Raw genomic sequence first — 13,207 nt, 5'->3', positions numbered from 1 at the left:
CATTCGAACAGCTTTAGACAGAAGCAAGTTCTTGTGTTCGTGAGAACTGCTGTTCCCATTAGTCTTGTAATGCATCTTTATGACAAAATAAATGTTTGTCAAGAATTAGATCAAGGTTTTTCTCTCTGTGAGCAGCAACGGTGTTTCCAAGCAATTAGATTCAAGAAGTTTGTCATTAGTTTCAGTTACTCAAGCACAAATAGTGCTCTGTTTATTTAATATGTTCATGCAGTAAGGAATAATAAGGTAAATCCGACAGGGGTTCAGATTAAATAAAAAATACAATGTATTACTTCACTGGCAGCCACATACTATAAAGGCAGCAATAATTCTGTACCACAAAGTCTTGAATGATTCCAGCCCACCACCACCACCACCCACCCCCCACTCTACGCAAATGTGCTAAGATCTAAAGTACAACATTTTCTGCAATGGCCTAGATTTAAATGTTCAGCTATTGATCACTGGAGCAGCTGTGCACTGTGTACTTTTAACGTATAAATAAATGTATTATTCAGTCATTGTGATTACATGTGATTGCATCACACAGCACATGTTGCCAACAGTGAGATAATGCCAGCTTGATATCTGTCAAATTACAAAGTGTTACAAAAACTATTTGGGCTAACAAAGGTAATTTCACCATAATTATTTTTCATTGTGTGCACAAATCAAAAACAGCATTTTGCTTTGTCACTGGAGCCTGTTCTATAACAGCAGAACAAACGTCATCTCCAATAGGTGATGCAGTTGTGCAGGAGTGCATTCAAGCAATCTTACCCTTGGTGGTTCCCGCAGCCCCAAGGTGGTAAATGGCCCCAAGGATGAGCCAGAGGGCCCTCTGCTCATCACCGCTGATCCCCAGAACCTTCATGGCTGCTTGCAGTTTGAAAAACTGCTGAGAGGCCCGCTGTTTATCCTCTGCCTGGCAGATTCACACAAACATAACTTGAGCTTCTTTTTGGGTGGGTAAATCTTTAAGTAAACTTTTTCCCCTTCCATTCCTGGTTGGACAAAACAAGCCAAACTTCTAGTATCAGGATGCATTTACCTTAGTCTGTGGCATGATTCCAAAGGCACTGCTTTCAGCAAAGTGGTTAAGGTGCAGCTCAGTTCTAATGAAGAAATTTAAAAAATAAATAACTTACAAGACATTAGTGAACACATTTAGGATCAAAGGGAAAATAGGAAGAAAAGGCAGCATTATAGAGAACTACAATATATCTATGTAAAAACCAATGCAGTACTGTAGTGGATTTAGATAGTAATTGACATGAGTGTATTAATCCCTACCTCAGAGAGCTATCTACTCCAGCCATTAGATAGTAAAAAACATTAAAAGTGGACTCTCCATCTGGTCTTCTTGTCACTCTCATCTTCTCCAAAAGCATTGTCTGAAAGACCAGGGCAGAACACAATATTGAAAGGATGGCAGAAACACAATATTATGAGCAGGTGAGCATAATAACAAAGACTGAGTTTGGTGAAAATATACACCACTTTATGTCTGGAATGAAAATCAGTTATTCATTAGGAATAAATTCAACAGTTGAGTCCAAGTGAGTTAATTAATAAATGTGCTTATCTGTACCTGGATAGAGGCTGAGGTCACCAGGCCCGCCTGGTCAAAGTCCAAGGAAACAATGTGGGTGAAGCGACTAGCATTGCCATTCATGCACGTAGAAGCATTCCCAAAAGCCTCCAAAACAGTGTAGACTGCCTGCCATTTTTCCGCTACAATAAAGATCATACGCTGTTATTGGGGAGGGGGACTCAACAACATCAATCACAATATTAGCTAAATTTTATTTATTTTTATTTTTTTAATTCAGAGGACATCCTTTCCAACCTACTGGAGAAGGTTCTGTTGGTGCTTCCTGCGACTGTAACCAGATACTGGATGATGTGTTGACAGTTAGTGGTCTTGCCACTTCCACTCTTGCCCAGCAATACAATGGACTGATCCTGGCGAGTAGTCAGCAGGTTCCTGTAGGCAGCCTGTGCTAATCCATAAATGTGAGGAGCAGTGTCATCTCTTCTGCAGCCCTTGAACATTTGCATCACCTGGAAAGAAGAGCAAAATTATAGTGTTTTTACAGGGATTACTACCACTGGAAATGCATTTTCTCCTCACTACACTCTCATTTATACTCTCCCACAAGAGATGTGTCACATGTACTGGCTAGAGCCTACCTTCTCCGAATACATTGAAGGGGCACTAATGGGGTTAATGACCACCATGTTGGGCCCAGCGTGGGTGTGCACCAGGTTGCTGCCATACCACTGCCGCAGAGAGTGCATCACACTCGACTCGTTCAGATACTGCAGAGAGGCCAAGTCCTCCACTCGGTCAAACGCTGGAGGGTTTGCCTAGAGTTCAAAGTCAGAAGAGCTCACAAGTGTCATCTGTAATTAATGAGGTTCACAAATGATGAGATGATTAAATACCTTCTCTACATCGTCTTCATCCACATCCAATAAAGATCCATCACTCTCCAGGCGGATTTTCACCTTCCCCTCTGGCAGACTGCCTGTCTCCATCTTCAGGAGAGTTGCTGCACCACCACAAAGTGTGGAGTTAACTACTTATGACACATCATTTCAACCTGAGTGCAAAAGTTTCATTTCATTTTGCATAATACTATGTGGCAACTGTATCTTTTTCAATAGTGTCAGAGATTTAATAAAATGTAAGTAAGTTTTGAAATGTAAGTTTTGAAAACATGGTTGGTTTAATCACATGCAGCCTGAGGTAAAATGAGCAGCCTGATAACATCAAAATTTCAAAAGCATTTCCAATGCTTCACACACCCACATTTACAGTTATGTAATAAAAGGTCAACCAGAAACAGACCATACCAGGAAAAGCAGAAAAAAAGTAAGTTTGTTTTAATATAGTTATAAATAAAGGGTAAAAAACCCACAATAAAATCCATCTAAATGCACTATAATGCATAATTTATTTAAATACAGACATTTTACTAACCCAAGGAAAATCCATCCTTGTGGACAAGCCATACTTTCTCAGTGTTATACCAGGTTTTCTCTGCTGTCAGCTGCTCCTCAGTCTTTACCTGTTAGGAGAGGTGAAAATCAGTATATGAAAACCTGTATAACCAATTTCTATTGGATCACTGATTAATAAATCATACAGCTGCATAATGGACTTTCAAAAGGATTTCAGTTCACTGAGTGGAGGGCTATATGGTTTTGAGAGAAGTATGTTTTCATTTCACACCTCCTATATTTATGTCATTTACAAAAGCAGCCCTCCACAGAAGAACTAGACTTCCCATGACTCTCCTTTTATGAACCTTTCAGAGCTCACACAGTGATTAACTCAGAGGTGCAGTTAATATGCTCACTATAAAGACATTTAAGGTGGACGGTTAAAATGCAGGAGGGATTTATCACAACAAAGTCCAAACCAATCACATATAGAAAAAAAATGCACGACCTGCTTGAACTGAACAGAGACACACATACAGCATAAAGCCAAACCAGTTAAATCAAGTCAAGTGTTTGGAGGTAATAAAATAGGTACAAACAGTGAATATGCACCAAATAGTAGTTTCTTCCTTGAAATGCAACTAATTTTATTAACTAATGAGTACTGACTGAGTAGGGTACTTCTATTCCTTTACTCAGATTTAACTACATTGAGTAAGTCTATAGGGAAGGTTAATTTGGGCTTTATGGGTGCTGAATGTCATTCACTAGGCTTTCTGTGACACTCATGACTAGTTTGTCCCACACAAATAACACAAAAAAGGACATTCCACTTGAAACACTTCGGGATGCAACCAGAATTACAACCAGCTGTAGCCATTATCAGACCTTAGTTGCAGCTGAGTGTGCTGCCTGAAGGATGGCCACGGGATCCTCAACAAGTTTGGACTGGACAAGGGAAGAAATCAGTAAGTTTAGTGCTTTATTTCAACACCTATAGAGATTCAACTGACATTTACAACCGCATGAAGAAACAATAAAAATGCAGAGTTGTGGAGAAAAGTAAAACAATAGGTCAGAATGTGTAAAAAGTATAACACGAACACTGCAGCAAGGCCAACAACAGTGCAACACCACCCAAATAAGTGATTCACCAACACATTTACCATAAAGTCCTTAATAATGATTGTATTACTATAAGAAATACTGTAACAAAAATAATGCACTGATTAGCAGGATGCATTTAACCACACGTGTGGGTTTGTGGAGAGAGCATAAAACTCATGCCCTCTTATTAACAGTCACAGTTATGCACAGTAAGGTATGTATATCAGAAATGTTAATGCTAGTAATTTTGCAATACATATAGAAGGGTATGGTACTTCAAAAACAAAGATATAATCAAATATCCACATAAAGATATACTCTAGCTTTCCATGTCACTGACATGCACCTAATAAGAAGTGTTAAAAGCTGTTAACTGAAGAATTATGACAATATAGCTTCAGTATGTACATGTATTTGTACAGCGCAAAAGCAAACAACACCATTACACAGCAGCATGACACACCGAGTCCACTGTAAATGAAATGGAGCAGTGATAAAAATAAATCTTGAGATCTTGAGATGTTTTTATGCCGCAGTAGTACACTCCAGACCTCTGCATCAATGATTTTAAAGACAAGTGGGCAGGCACAAAAAAATTTAGTTTGTGTATATATATATGCTAGAGAAGGGTCAGTAGAGGAGAACAAGCTTAGACTCAAGCACTCTACAGCTGAAGGAGTGTGTCGAGCCCACAGCACAGCAAGCTGTACCTGAGAAGATTTGTAGCATTTGGTATGCTAGCCATGTAAACAGCAAAATGGACAGCAGCAAGTCAGGATCCAGTGACCCACAGAAAAGCATAGAGACAAAAGATATGGATTAAGACAACAAAAGAGCAGAGCAATGAGAAGGGGTAAAATAAGCTCATTTCCATGTTCTAAACGTTGAAAACAAGTAACTCATTGCCATATAATCCAGCACTGCTAAAATAATCAATATCAGAGTACATTGTCATTATATGACTGAGACTGAAACGAGGCTTACACAAGCTCAGTCCTTCTCTGGACCAGATAATAATGCAATTAATGCTACAGAATTAATACAAATGAGCTGGCAAAGAGCCAGAAACACCGAGCTTAAGCTGAGCAATATCAGAGGTGTAGAAGAGTACGGCTGCTTGGGACAGCCCAATGATGGCCTCTGGAATTTTAGGGCCGTTTGTCAGGCCTTGGGTTAAGCTTAGGGCAAAAAAAAGAGTTATTCCACTGCAGAACCACTGCATGCAAAAAAAAAAAAACAACACAAAAAAAGAAAAAAAAAAGTATTATGCTCCTGAATGTAGGAAAACCATAGTTTTATGTCAACCTTAGGAGCAAACTTAGCACACACCTGTTCATTTTTTGCAGACTGGGGTAGGACAACAGGGGGAGGTTTACCATTGGAGACCACAGGGGGGAAAGATGTTTCCTGCACCTTTGCACAACATATGTAAATAACCACAAACACACAGACAAACATGCACACACACAGATGGAATTAACATGATAACATGATGATGATGATGACAATTAAGTTGAAGCTCGAGGTATTTCCTTTTAACTTTAAACTAGATTTTAATTAGAAAACTAGAGCCAACTTCAAGAGATGCTTGTTCAAACTAATTACAATTTTCCAACTAATTCAGTCAGGAAATGGGTAAGGGCAAAAAAGCTGTTCAAGAAAATTGGATCATTAAACACTGTGGTAAAGATTAATGGTTTTAGGCATTGAATTGTCGATGGTGGTTTCAGCAACAATCGAATGCAACTTTCTTCAAAGTAATGAAATAATCAAAATCCCAACCTAATTTTCAGGCGCCACTCCCCAAAAATCTCAAAGTTGCATCTGAAATTAACCCATCAAGAAGTTCTATGCCATTGTTCTGTAACTGCAAAAAGCTCAGTTTCTCTACTTCTGTTCCATAACTGCTGCTATACTTGAAGTTGCGAATCAAAAATTATTTTAAATTCCAATCAAATATTGCTTGTTCTTTTTTTCTAATATATACACAGGAGAAAGTCAAAGTAAGGCTTTGACAGTCTGGTTTCAATTTCCCCTCTACAGGAAGCTGCTAAAAACTGGAATTAAACAAATTACTAAAGTTGTCAAACCCCAGGTATAATTTAGTTGTTGCTAATGGTAATGGCTGAGGTCTGCCATTGTCAGCAACATAAAAACACCTTTCTGTTGTACAGTCATAGCTCTAGTGAGAGCAGAAATATAAAAATCACTAGACAAAACAAACCTACACTAATGGTTTGTCACACATAAATTTCTAAGATCAGCTAACATCTTGTTCCTGACATTAAAAGCCGAGTCTCTCCCTAGAGCAGTTAAAAACACTATATCCCTCAACAAAAACACCAGGTGCATCTCTCTGAAATCCAATCCCTCACTCTATGGCCAAATACCCAACTGTTCACCAGATTTCACAGACATCTGCTGATGAAATTTTCAGATGGTAGGCTGACAGACAGAATGCCAGAGACTAAATAACAGGACAAAAACATAACTTTGTCTGAAGTATAAAATGGAACTTGGGATACAAAAAGGTACATCCTTAAAGCAATTTTATTTTCTTTTTAGCAGATTTAAATGTTTACATAACCAATTATTTGCTCTGTAGAAACAAAAACACTCTTCTCTGACAGACTGTTACAAGACAATTAATGCTAACCTGAACAACATTTCTAAAAAAAAAAAAATCTTTATTCTTGTTCCCATCTTTAAAAACATTACTAAACATCCTCTCTCACAGTGGTGCACAGCAGAGAGAGCACAGTTTCAACTCTGTCTGCTGAAAGTCACAGTAATGAGATTTAGCTCAGTGCTCCAACTCATCAGACAACTACAGTGCAGGTCATGAGCACACCCTTATACCCACTGATAAATCTGATGATTAGTTTCCATATGTGCACCACTTCCCTCCACTTATTCAAGGCAACGATTATATCAAGTTATTTGTGGGAATGTATTATACTTTAACTAATTTTGTTTATAACAAAGATTAGCTCAAGTAAGATGAATGCATAACCAAAAAACAATCTATAAGATGTTCATTGAGCTCATTTATGAGAAAATTGGATGAATTAGCAGTGACGACTTAAGTTGTGCGCCACCTAGTGGCTTAGCAGTGATGACTTGAGTTGTGCTCCACCTAGTGGCTAAGTAGCAAACATGCACTTTTCACTCAGTACCTCTGGTTTCGTTACAGCAAGTGGACGAGGTTTTGGGATGAAACCACCAGGAGGGGCCAAGGGATCTGCCTTGGGGACAGGAATGAAACCAGGAGGTCTTATAAGGGGATTCTGTTTTGTGGGCAGTGGGCTTGATTTTCTGGTGGGGATGAAACCTGGTGGTGGAGTCAACACGTTCTGCTTGGGGACTGGGATGAAGCCAGGAGGTGGGGCCAAAGGATCAGGTTTGGGTGGAGGGATGAACCCAAGTGGAGGGGTGAGGGGATTAGACTTTATTGGTGGAGTGTTAAGGGCTGCAGTAGTAGGCACAGATGAAACTTCCTCTGTTTTTGTCATAGCAGTCTTTTCTTCAACCTCCTCCACCTTTCCGTTCTCCTCTTCCTGCGTCACAGTGTCTTCCTTGCGGTCCTGGGTGCGGGTGCGAGGCCGATGTTCCTTGGTTCTGCCTCTTCCCATCAGGCTTGTTAGGCCCACTGATATATCATCCTTTTCCACCCCAGCAGCTCCCGTTTTCCTGATCGCAGAGTCTGTAGCAGATGCAGAAACTGCGTGCTGGTTGCGCTCTTCTGTTCCAGCAGGAACCACTCGTCTAACAACTCTTCTGACAACTTTCACCACCTTTTTACCACTAGAACTCTTCTCCTCCCCAGGTGTGTCTGGACCTCCCATACCAGTGTTGTTATTGGCTTCTTCAGCTGGTGATGCGCTTGACTGTGGACCACTTCCTGTGTCCAGACCAATTTCAGGAATTCCCTGAGGTTGACCCTTATCTACATCAGACTGGATTTAAAATTTCACAGAGAATTATTTTGAAAAGGATTATTTAAACTGCTCACTAAGGTTAGAATCAATCAAGCCAACTCAATTACTCATTTTCATTAAATCTCATAATTACAGTGTATGGGCAAGCCAGGTTTTTATTTTTTTATTTTTTCTTGAATTGAGTCTACAGCTGGATAAAGGGAAAAGAAACATGTCCAGAGACTCATGGGCAAGGCTACAAATTAGTATTCTAATGTTAGTTTTACACAATATAAGACAGGTGGGACTGTATATAATCAAACTGGATTCATCCGCAGTGGTTCTGTGGGGCCGGTAACACCTGAGGGTGCACCAAGTCACTGAAAAGAAGAACTTGGATGGGCCCAAAAATATGGAACCAAATGAAGCTGATTATTTTTCACCTTTCAGAAATCATATTCAAATAATACTTTAATGATGCTATTGCACTGGATATTAGTTAAATAAAGAGCTGCTGCCCATGGTTCAATTATGATAGAGTAGGTGCCCATCCACTACGCCTGATTATTTTACTAAGAACTGTATCTCTTACAGGACAATAGTTAGCCACTCTTCTTTTACTACACAAAAATGGTTTGTATCACCATCACTCAAACACATGCAGCTGAAAAACACTTACATCTGGCTTGTTCTCAACCTTAACCTACACAAGAGGAAGGAAGAAAACAAATCAAACCACACATTCAGATCAGATTAACATAAATATTCCACAAAATCACTGAATAACAAGATATAAAGAAAAAACAAAAAGGGACTTTCCTTTTGCTCCCAGAAAGAGAAGCGTGATTTATACGCCATAGTGATAGGTCAGAAATCATGGATTTAACTGGATGAGGTGAAGAATAAATGGATGGAATGGTGGTGATGTGTGTGTGTGTGTGTGTGTGTGGGGGGGGGGGGGGGGGGGGGGGGTGCAGTGGAGACAGCTGAAGACGGCCGAGAATGGGAACCTGAAGATGAGCAGTGGGACACTGAACTGCACACAACAGGTCATTCAGCAACAGGGTAGACAGACTATGCAGCACTGAAGATAGAACACATGAACATTCATAATGAATGAAAGGTTAGCTTTCTTCCAACTGCAAAACACATGAACAAGAATCTGACCAAGTAGACAAGGCACACAAAACAAACTTATTCATCTGGAGCTGCGTCATATGTGGGACTCATTCACATTCTGTTATAATAGCAATGACACACACACACAAAAAACAACTAACCATTCCCTCAATCACCACACAAAAATTATAAAAATATTGGGAATCTGCTTCTTTTGCAGAAATGGCCATACTAGAACTAGAAACTAGAAAGAAAGCAAGTCAACTTTTTCTTAACTAAACTATAATTTATTTAACTCATTAAAAGGTGACATACCAAAATGAGTTCCACAGCAACATGTTTCACTATCTCTGTCCCTGATTTCATCAGTCCACTCCTATAAATAGTTTCAACAGCAAAGGAGGCCATTCTGAGATGCCATCAGACCCCTAATAGAACTGCTAAGCAGAGCATGTACACTCTGAGCTGATCACACTACTTGCCACACACACAGTCCGCCAGAGACATGAGCCCATTACCTTTTCTCTGGGTCTGGTTAACCTTCCAATCTTCACTCTGTCACTGAAGCAGTGCAGCCAGGGCCAAGGCAGAGTAAAACCTGGGTCTTGTAAGAGCACACTCACTAGCCCTGAGAAAGAGGGTGGGCAACCTCGAGGGCGGGGTCACAGTGAGCACAGCACAGTTAAGCTGTGGCCTGAGGAGTGGAGGGGGTAATGTAAGAGGAGACCGAAGAGAGTGGCAGCTGCTGAACAGTGGTTATAAATAGAATGTGTTCATCACATCAATTGCCACTGCCACTTCTCCCTGTCAGCCTCTTGTCCTGCTGGGAGTCAGAAAAACAGTATCCCTCTTCAGGCGCTTTACCAACTGTTATCTTTTATAACCCCCCTCACATACACACACATAACCCACCTATTTTAAGGAAATCCAAAACTATAAGAGATAGCACAAACACATAGATTAAGTAATCCAACAAATGCCTACTACCTACATCTAAATCTATATACAGCTAATTCTGTACAAACCTCCAGAAGGAATACATAAATAACAAATATGAAATAAATAATATAAAAGTACACTTTTGTGGAACATTTTATCTAGTGACCCCAAAATGTATTTCACATTTGCTACAAAAAAAGTGTTCTTCACATTTTCCACCACAAGAGGGAGCTTTAAAACAATAAACTAATCTCTTACATACACTAACCAAGTTTCAATATGTTGTACTGTTCAATGTAAACGCTAAGGTATAACACTATCCAGTGATTGCAGACATGTTGACCTAAAGCAAAGAGTATATCAAAGTTTTAAGGGTTTTAATATGAGAGACATACACTGACCAGTATTGTTTTATAGTGTGTTTATAGTTTGTTTGCATCATACCCAAGGACACATTAGTATTTCAATGTTAGTTTCACACAACATAAGACAGATGGGACCATATACATCAACAATGTAGAGTTGTCATTAAAGCTGTCATTCTGTTTCAGTGATGACAAGAAGCTGCACAAAGACACTGAAAGCAAGAGCACAGAGGAAAATGTGAAGTGGAACTAAATTGAATGAATCATCTTCTTTAGGCTGTCATAGAAGATCATCTGCCTTCATCTTACCCCATCCCTAGCATCCTCTTCAGTCACACCAACCCTCTGCTTGTCCTTCCTCACTACACTCTCTGAATCTCCTCTGTGGTTTCCCTGCTGCCTGGCAGCTCATATTCAGCATCAGTTCATTGAATATATCCACTAAACTTCTGTGAATGTCCAAACCATCTCAACATTGCCCCTCTAACTTTGTCTCCAAACCACTCAACTTGAGTCATCCTGGTCACTCCCAACAGAAATCTTAGCATTTTCGGCTTTGCTTCTAGTCTTTTTGTTAGTGTCACTGTCACAGCAATTGTCACCACCATCTTGTAGACCTTGCCTTCTACTTCTATCCTTCATCCAAATCACCCTGAACTCATCTTCAGCCCCACCACCTAACCTGTACTCACTTCTTCTCCTATGGCAACAGCACTCCGCAGTGGCAGCTGCCTTCTAAAGCAGATAATACACACCATAAAAACTGCTCAGGAACATGGCAGAGCACAAGGCATTCTTACCAAATGACTGCTGCATGCATCAGAATATGCCCACAACACACAGGATCCCTGTTATGCTGCCAGAAATCACAGGACACCCTCAAAAGACCATACTCCCAAAGAGGTGATTTCAATGTTGCGACTGATCAATACAGTTACGTCCATAAGTCACAAGACAACCAAACAATTTTTTGCTATTTTGAGTCTTTACACAGTAGACTGTAGACCAAGCAAGACAGGTGTGAAAGAAGACTTTCAACTTTAATTCAGAGTTTAACAAAAAAAAAAAAATACTGAGGTAACAGTTACAGAGTTTTATAAACAGTCTTTCATTTTTTACAGTATAAAAGTAGTTGGACAATTAACTTAAAGTTTCATGGAAACGTGAAGCCTGTTTTTTCATTATTAAATCAAGCACATAAGAGTTTAGCTTGCATTTGGTTCCTGTTCACCGGAACTTTCAGTCTAGGAAATCGATGCAAGTGAGGAAGGCCATCAAAAGGCTGAAAATTCAAGACACACTTATTTTCTTGATTAAGAAAAAGAACTTCACATCAACTACCCAAGTCAGGAACATTCTCAAGGAGTGTTCTTTTAGAGATGCACTATTTTCAACTCTATAATAACTCAAGAGATAAATGTAATGACATTTATAGCAAGGTGCAAGCGACCGGTTACACAAAAAAATAGGAAGACCAGATTAAACTTCTAAAAAAAGGAAGAAAGAAAAAAACTAAAAAAAAAAAAAAAGAGTGCACAGTTTTGAAAAAGATGGTTATAGAGGGTTATGCTATGTTTACTGCAAAAGAAACCCAAGGGTTTCTCAAGATGAAAAACTAAAATGAAAAAAAAAAAGTTTCAAGCCAGTCTCCCCAAGTCAGTCACATGATCACAATCCAGTCCAGCAGAGAATCATTTTCGGTTACTGAAGACAAACTTTACGGCACAAAGACTCAAACAGAAACTTGAGGTTGCTGAAGTAAGAGCTTAGTCGAGCATCTCAAGGCAGGAAAAAGCATAATTTCATTGACTGCAAAGGACTTCCATCCAAGGTTTAAAAACAAGTTGTACTTAAAATGGTTTGTTAAATGAGTTTTTAGCCTCTGAAAATCCAGGACTATGTCCAATATGTTCAAATGCTTAAGGACATAACCAACAAACACTCTTGTTTGTTTTTGCATGACTACAGGTAAAGCCAGTCAGGTAACTCAAAGCTGAAAGGTAAGGCATCTCACTAGTATCCGGAAGTATTGTTAAATGGAAAATATGTAAATGTAGAAACTGGTTTGGTAAGGTAGGCCAATCATGGCACATACCTTCCAATAACCAGCTATCATCTGGCTTTTCCTTTAGTTCATTCACAATCACTAAAACTAAAATCTTATTATTATTTTTTTTGCCTTTAGAAGTAATTAATTAAATTATGTTTAATGTCCAAAACGCTATAAATAGTTACATAGCACTTTATCTCATGGTGAGCTCAGAAGTTTGCATTAGCACTTAGCAAGATCCAGTAAAACACACAGCCTGGCTCATCTATCTAGAGCAGACTGCTAATCCCCAGAGTCTGTTACTGGGACACAGCAAAGTGTCGACTGTTTGTCTACACACAGTTGCTGCAGACTAAAGATTAAGGACTCTATATATGTCATAGACACTACTGATTCTGACCCAGTTATGCCTCCATACTATCAAAGCTGTTTGAATCATATTATTAAGCTGTAGCATGAATCAGACTACCACATTTTTAGAACTATACAGATTATTTTAACTATGACAGACATATAACATAGCAAGAATTGTTATATTGTGTTTCATATTCATTGAGAGGGTTGATGTTTATAAATTCAATTCTCCATATTGTTTATCCTGAAAAAGAAATTCAGTAATTGCTTGAGATTTTTCATCAGTATCTATGTCTTTGCAAGCTTAAAGTAGAAATAAATTATGGGACATCATTCTTTACTGTCAAAATTAGAAGAGATGGCCCAGATTTTAAGTCGGTTAAGTAAACAGGGCTGGACATAATTTT

The 13,207-nt window shown here is 39.1% G+C and overlaps 1 protein-coding gene across 8 annotated transcripts in view; it reads right to left on the bottom strand.

Moving 5' to 3' along the window:
* LOC120723289 (unconventional myosin-XVIIIa-like) overlaps positions 1-13,207 on the bottom strand; it is a 56,245-nt gene that overhangs the window by 37,557 nt on the left and 5,481 nt on the right. For 2 of the 8 annotated variants that reach the window (XM_040014654.1, XM_040014658.1), the window contains exons 3-10: positions 2,987-3,074; positions 2,449-2,555; positions 2,194-2,370; positions 1,854-2,064; positions 1,592-1,734; positions 1,294-1,394; positions 1,052-1,115; positions 781-925 (exon numbers count right to left, since the gene is read on the bottom strand). In XM_040014654.1, the coding sequence (XP_039870588.1) occupies positions 781-925; positions 1,052-1,115; positions 1,294-1,394; positions 1,592-1,734; positions 1,854-2,064; positions 2,194-2,370; positions 2,449-2,555; positions 2,987-3,074 (1,036 nt within the window). Of the gene's footprint in view, positions 1-780; positions 926-1,051; positions 1,116-1,293; positions 1,395-1,591; positions 1,735-1,853; positions 2,065-2,193; positions 2,371-2,448; positions 2,556-2,986; positions 3,075-3,837; positions 3,898-4,766; positions 4,794-5,385; positions 5,470-7,232; positions 8,013-8,652; positions 8,677-8,792; positions 9,058-9,610; positions 11,415-13,207 lie in introns of those variants that run through there. The other 6 variants (XM_040014651.1, XM_040014653.1, XM_040014656.1 and 3 more) reach the window with 6 other exon arrangements.

The sequence above is a fragment of the Simochromis diagramma genome, unplaced genomic scaffold (genome assembly GCF_900408965.1).
Source record: "Simochromis diagramma unplaced genomic scaffold, fSimDia1.1 OVJJ01000676.1, whole genome shotgun sequence".
NCBI classification, from domain to species: domain Eukaryota; kingdom Metazoa; phylum Chordata; class Actinopteri; order Cichliformes; family Cichlidae; genus Simochromis; species Simochromis diagramma.
This window is presented reverse-complemented; position numbering and strand designations above follow the sequence as displayed.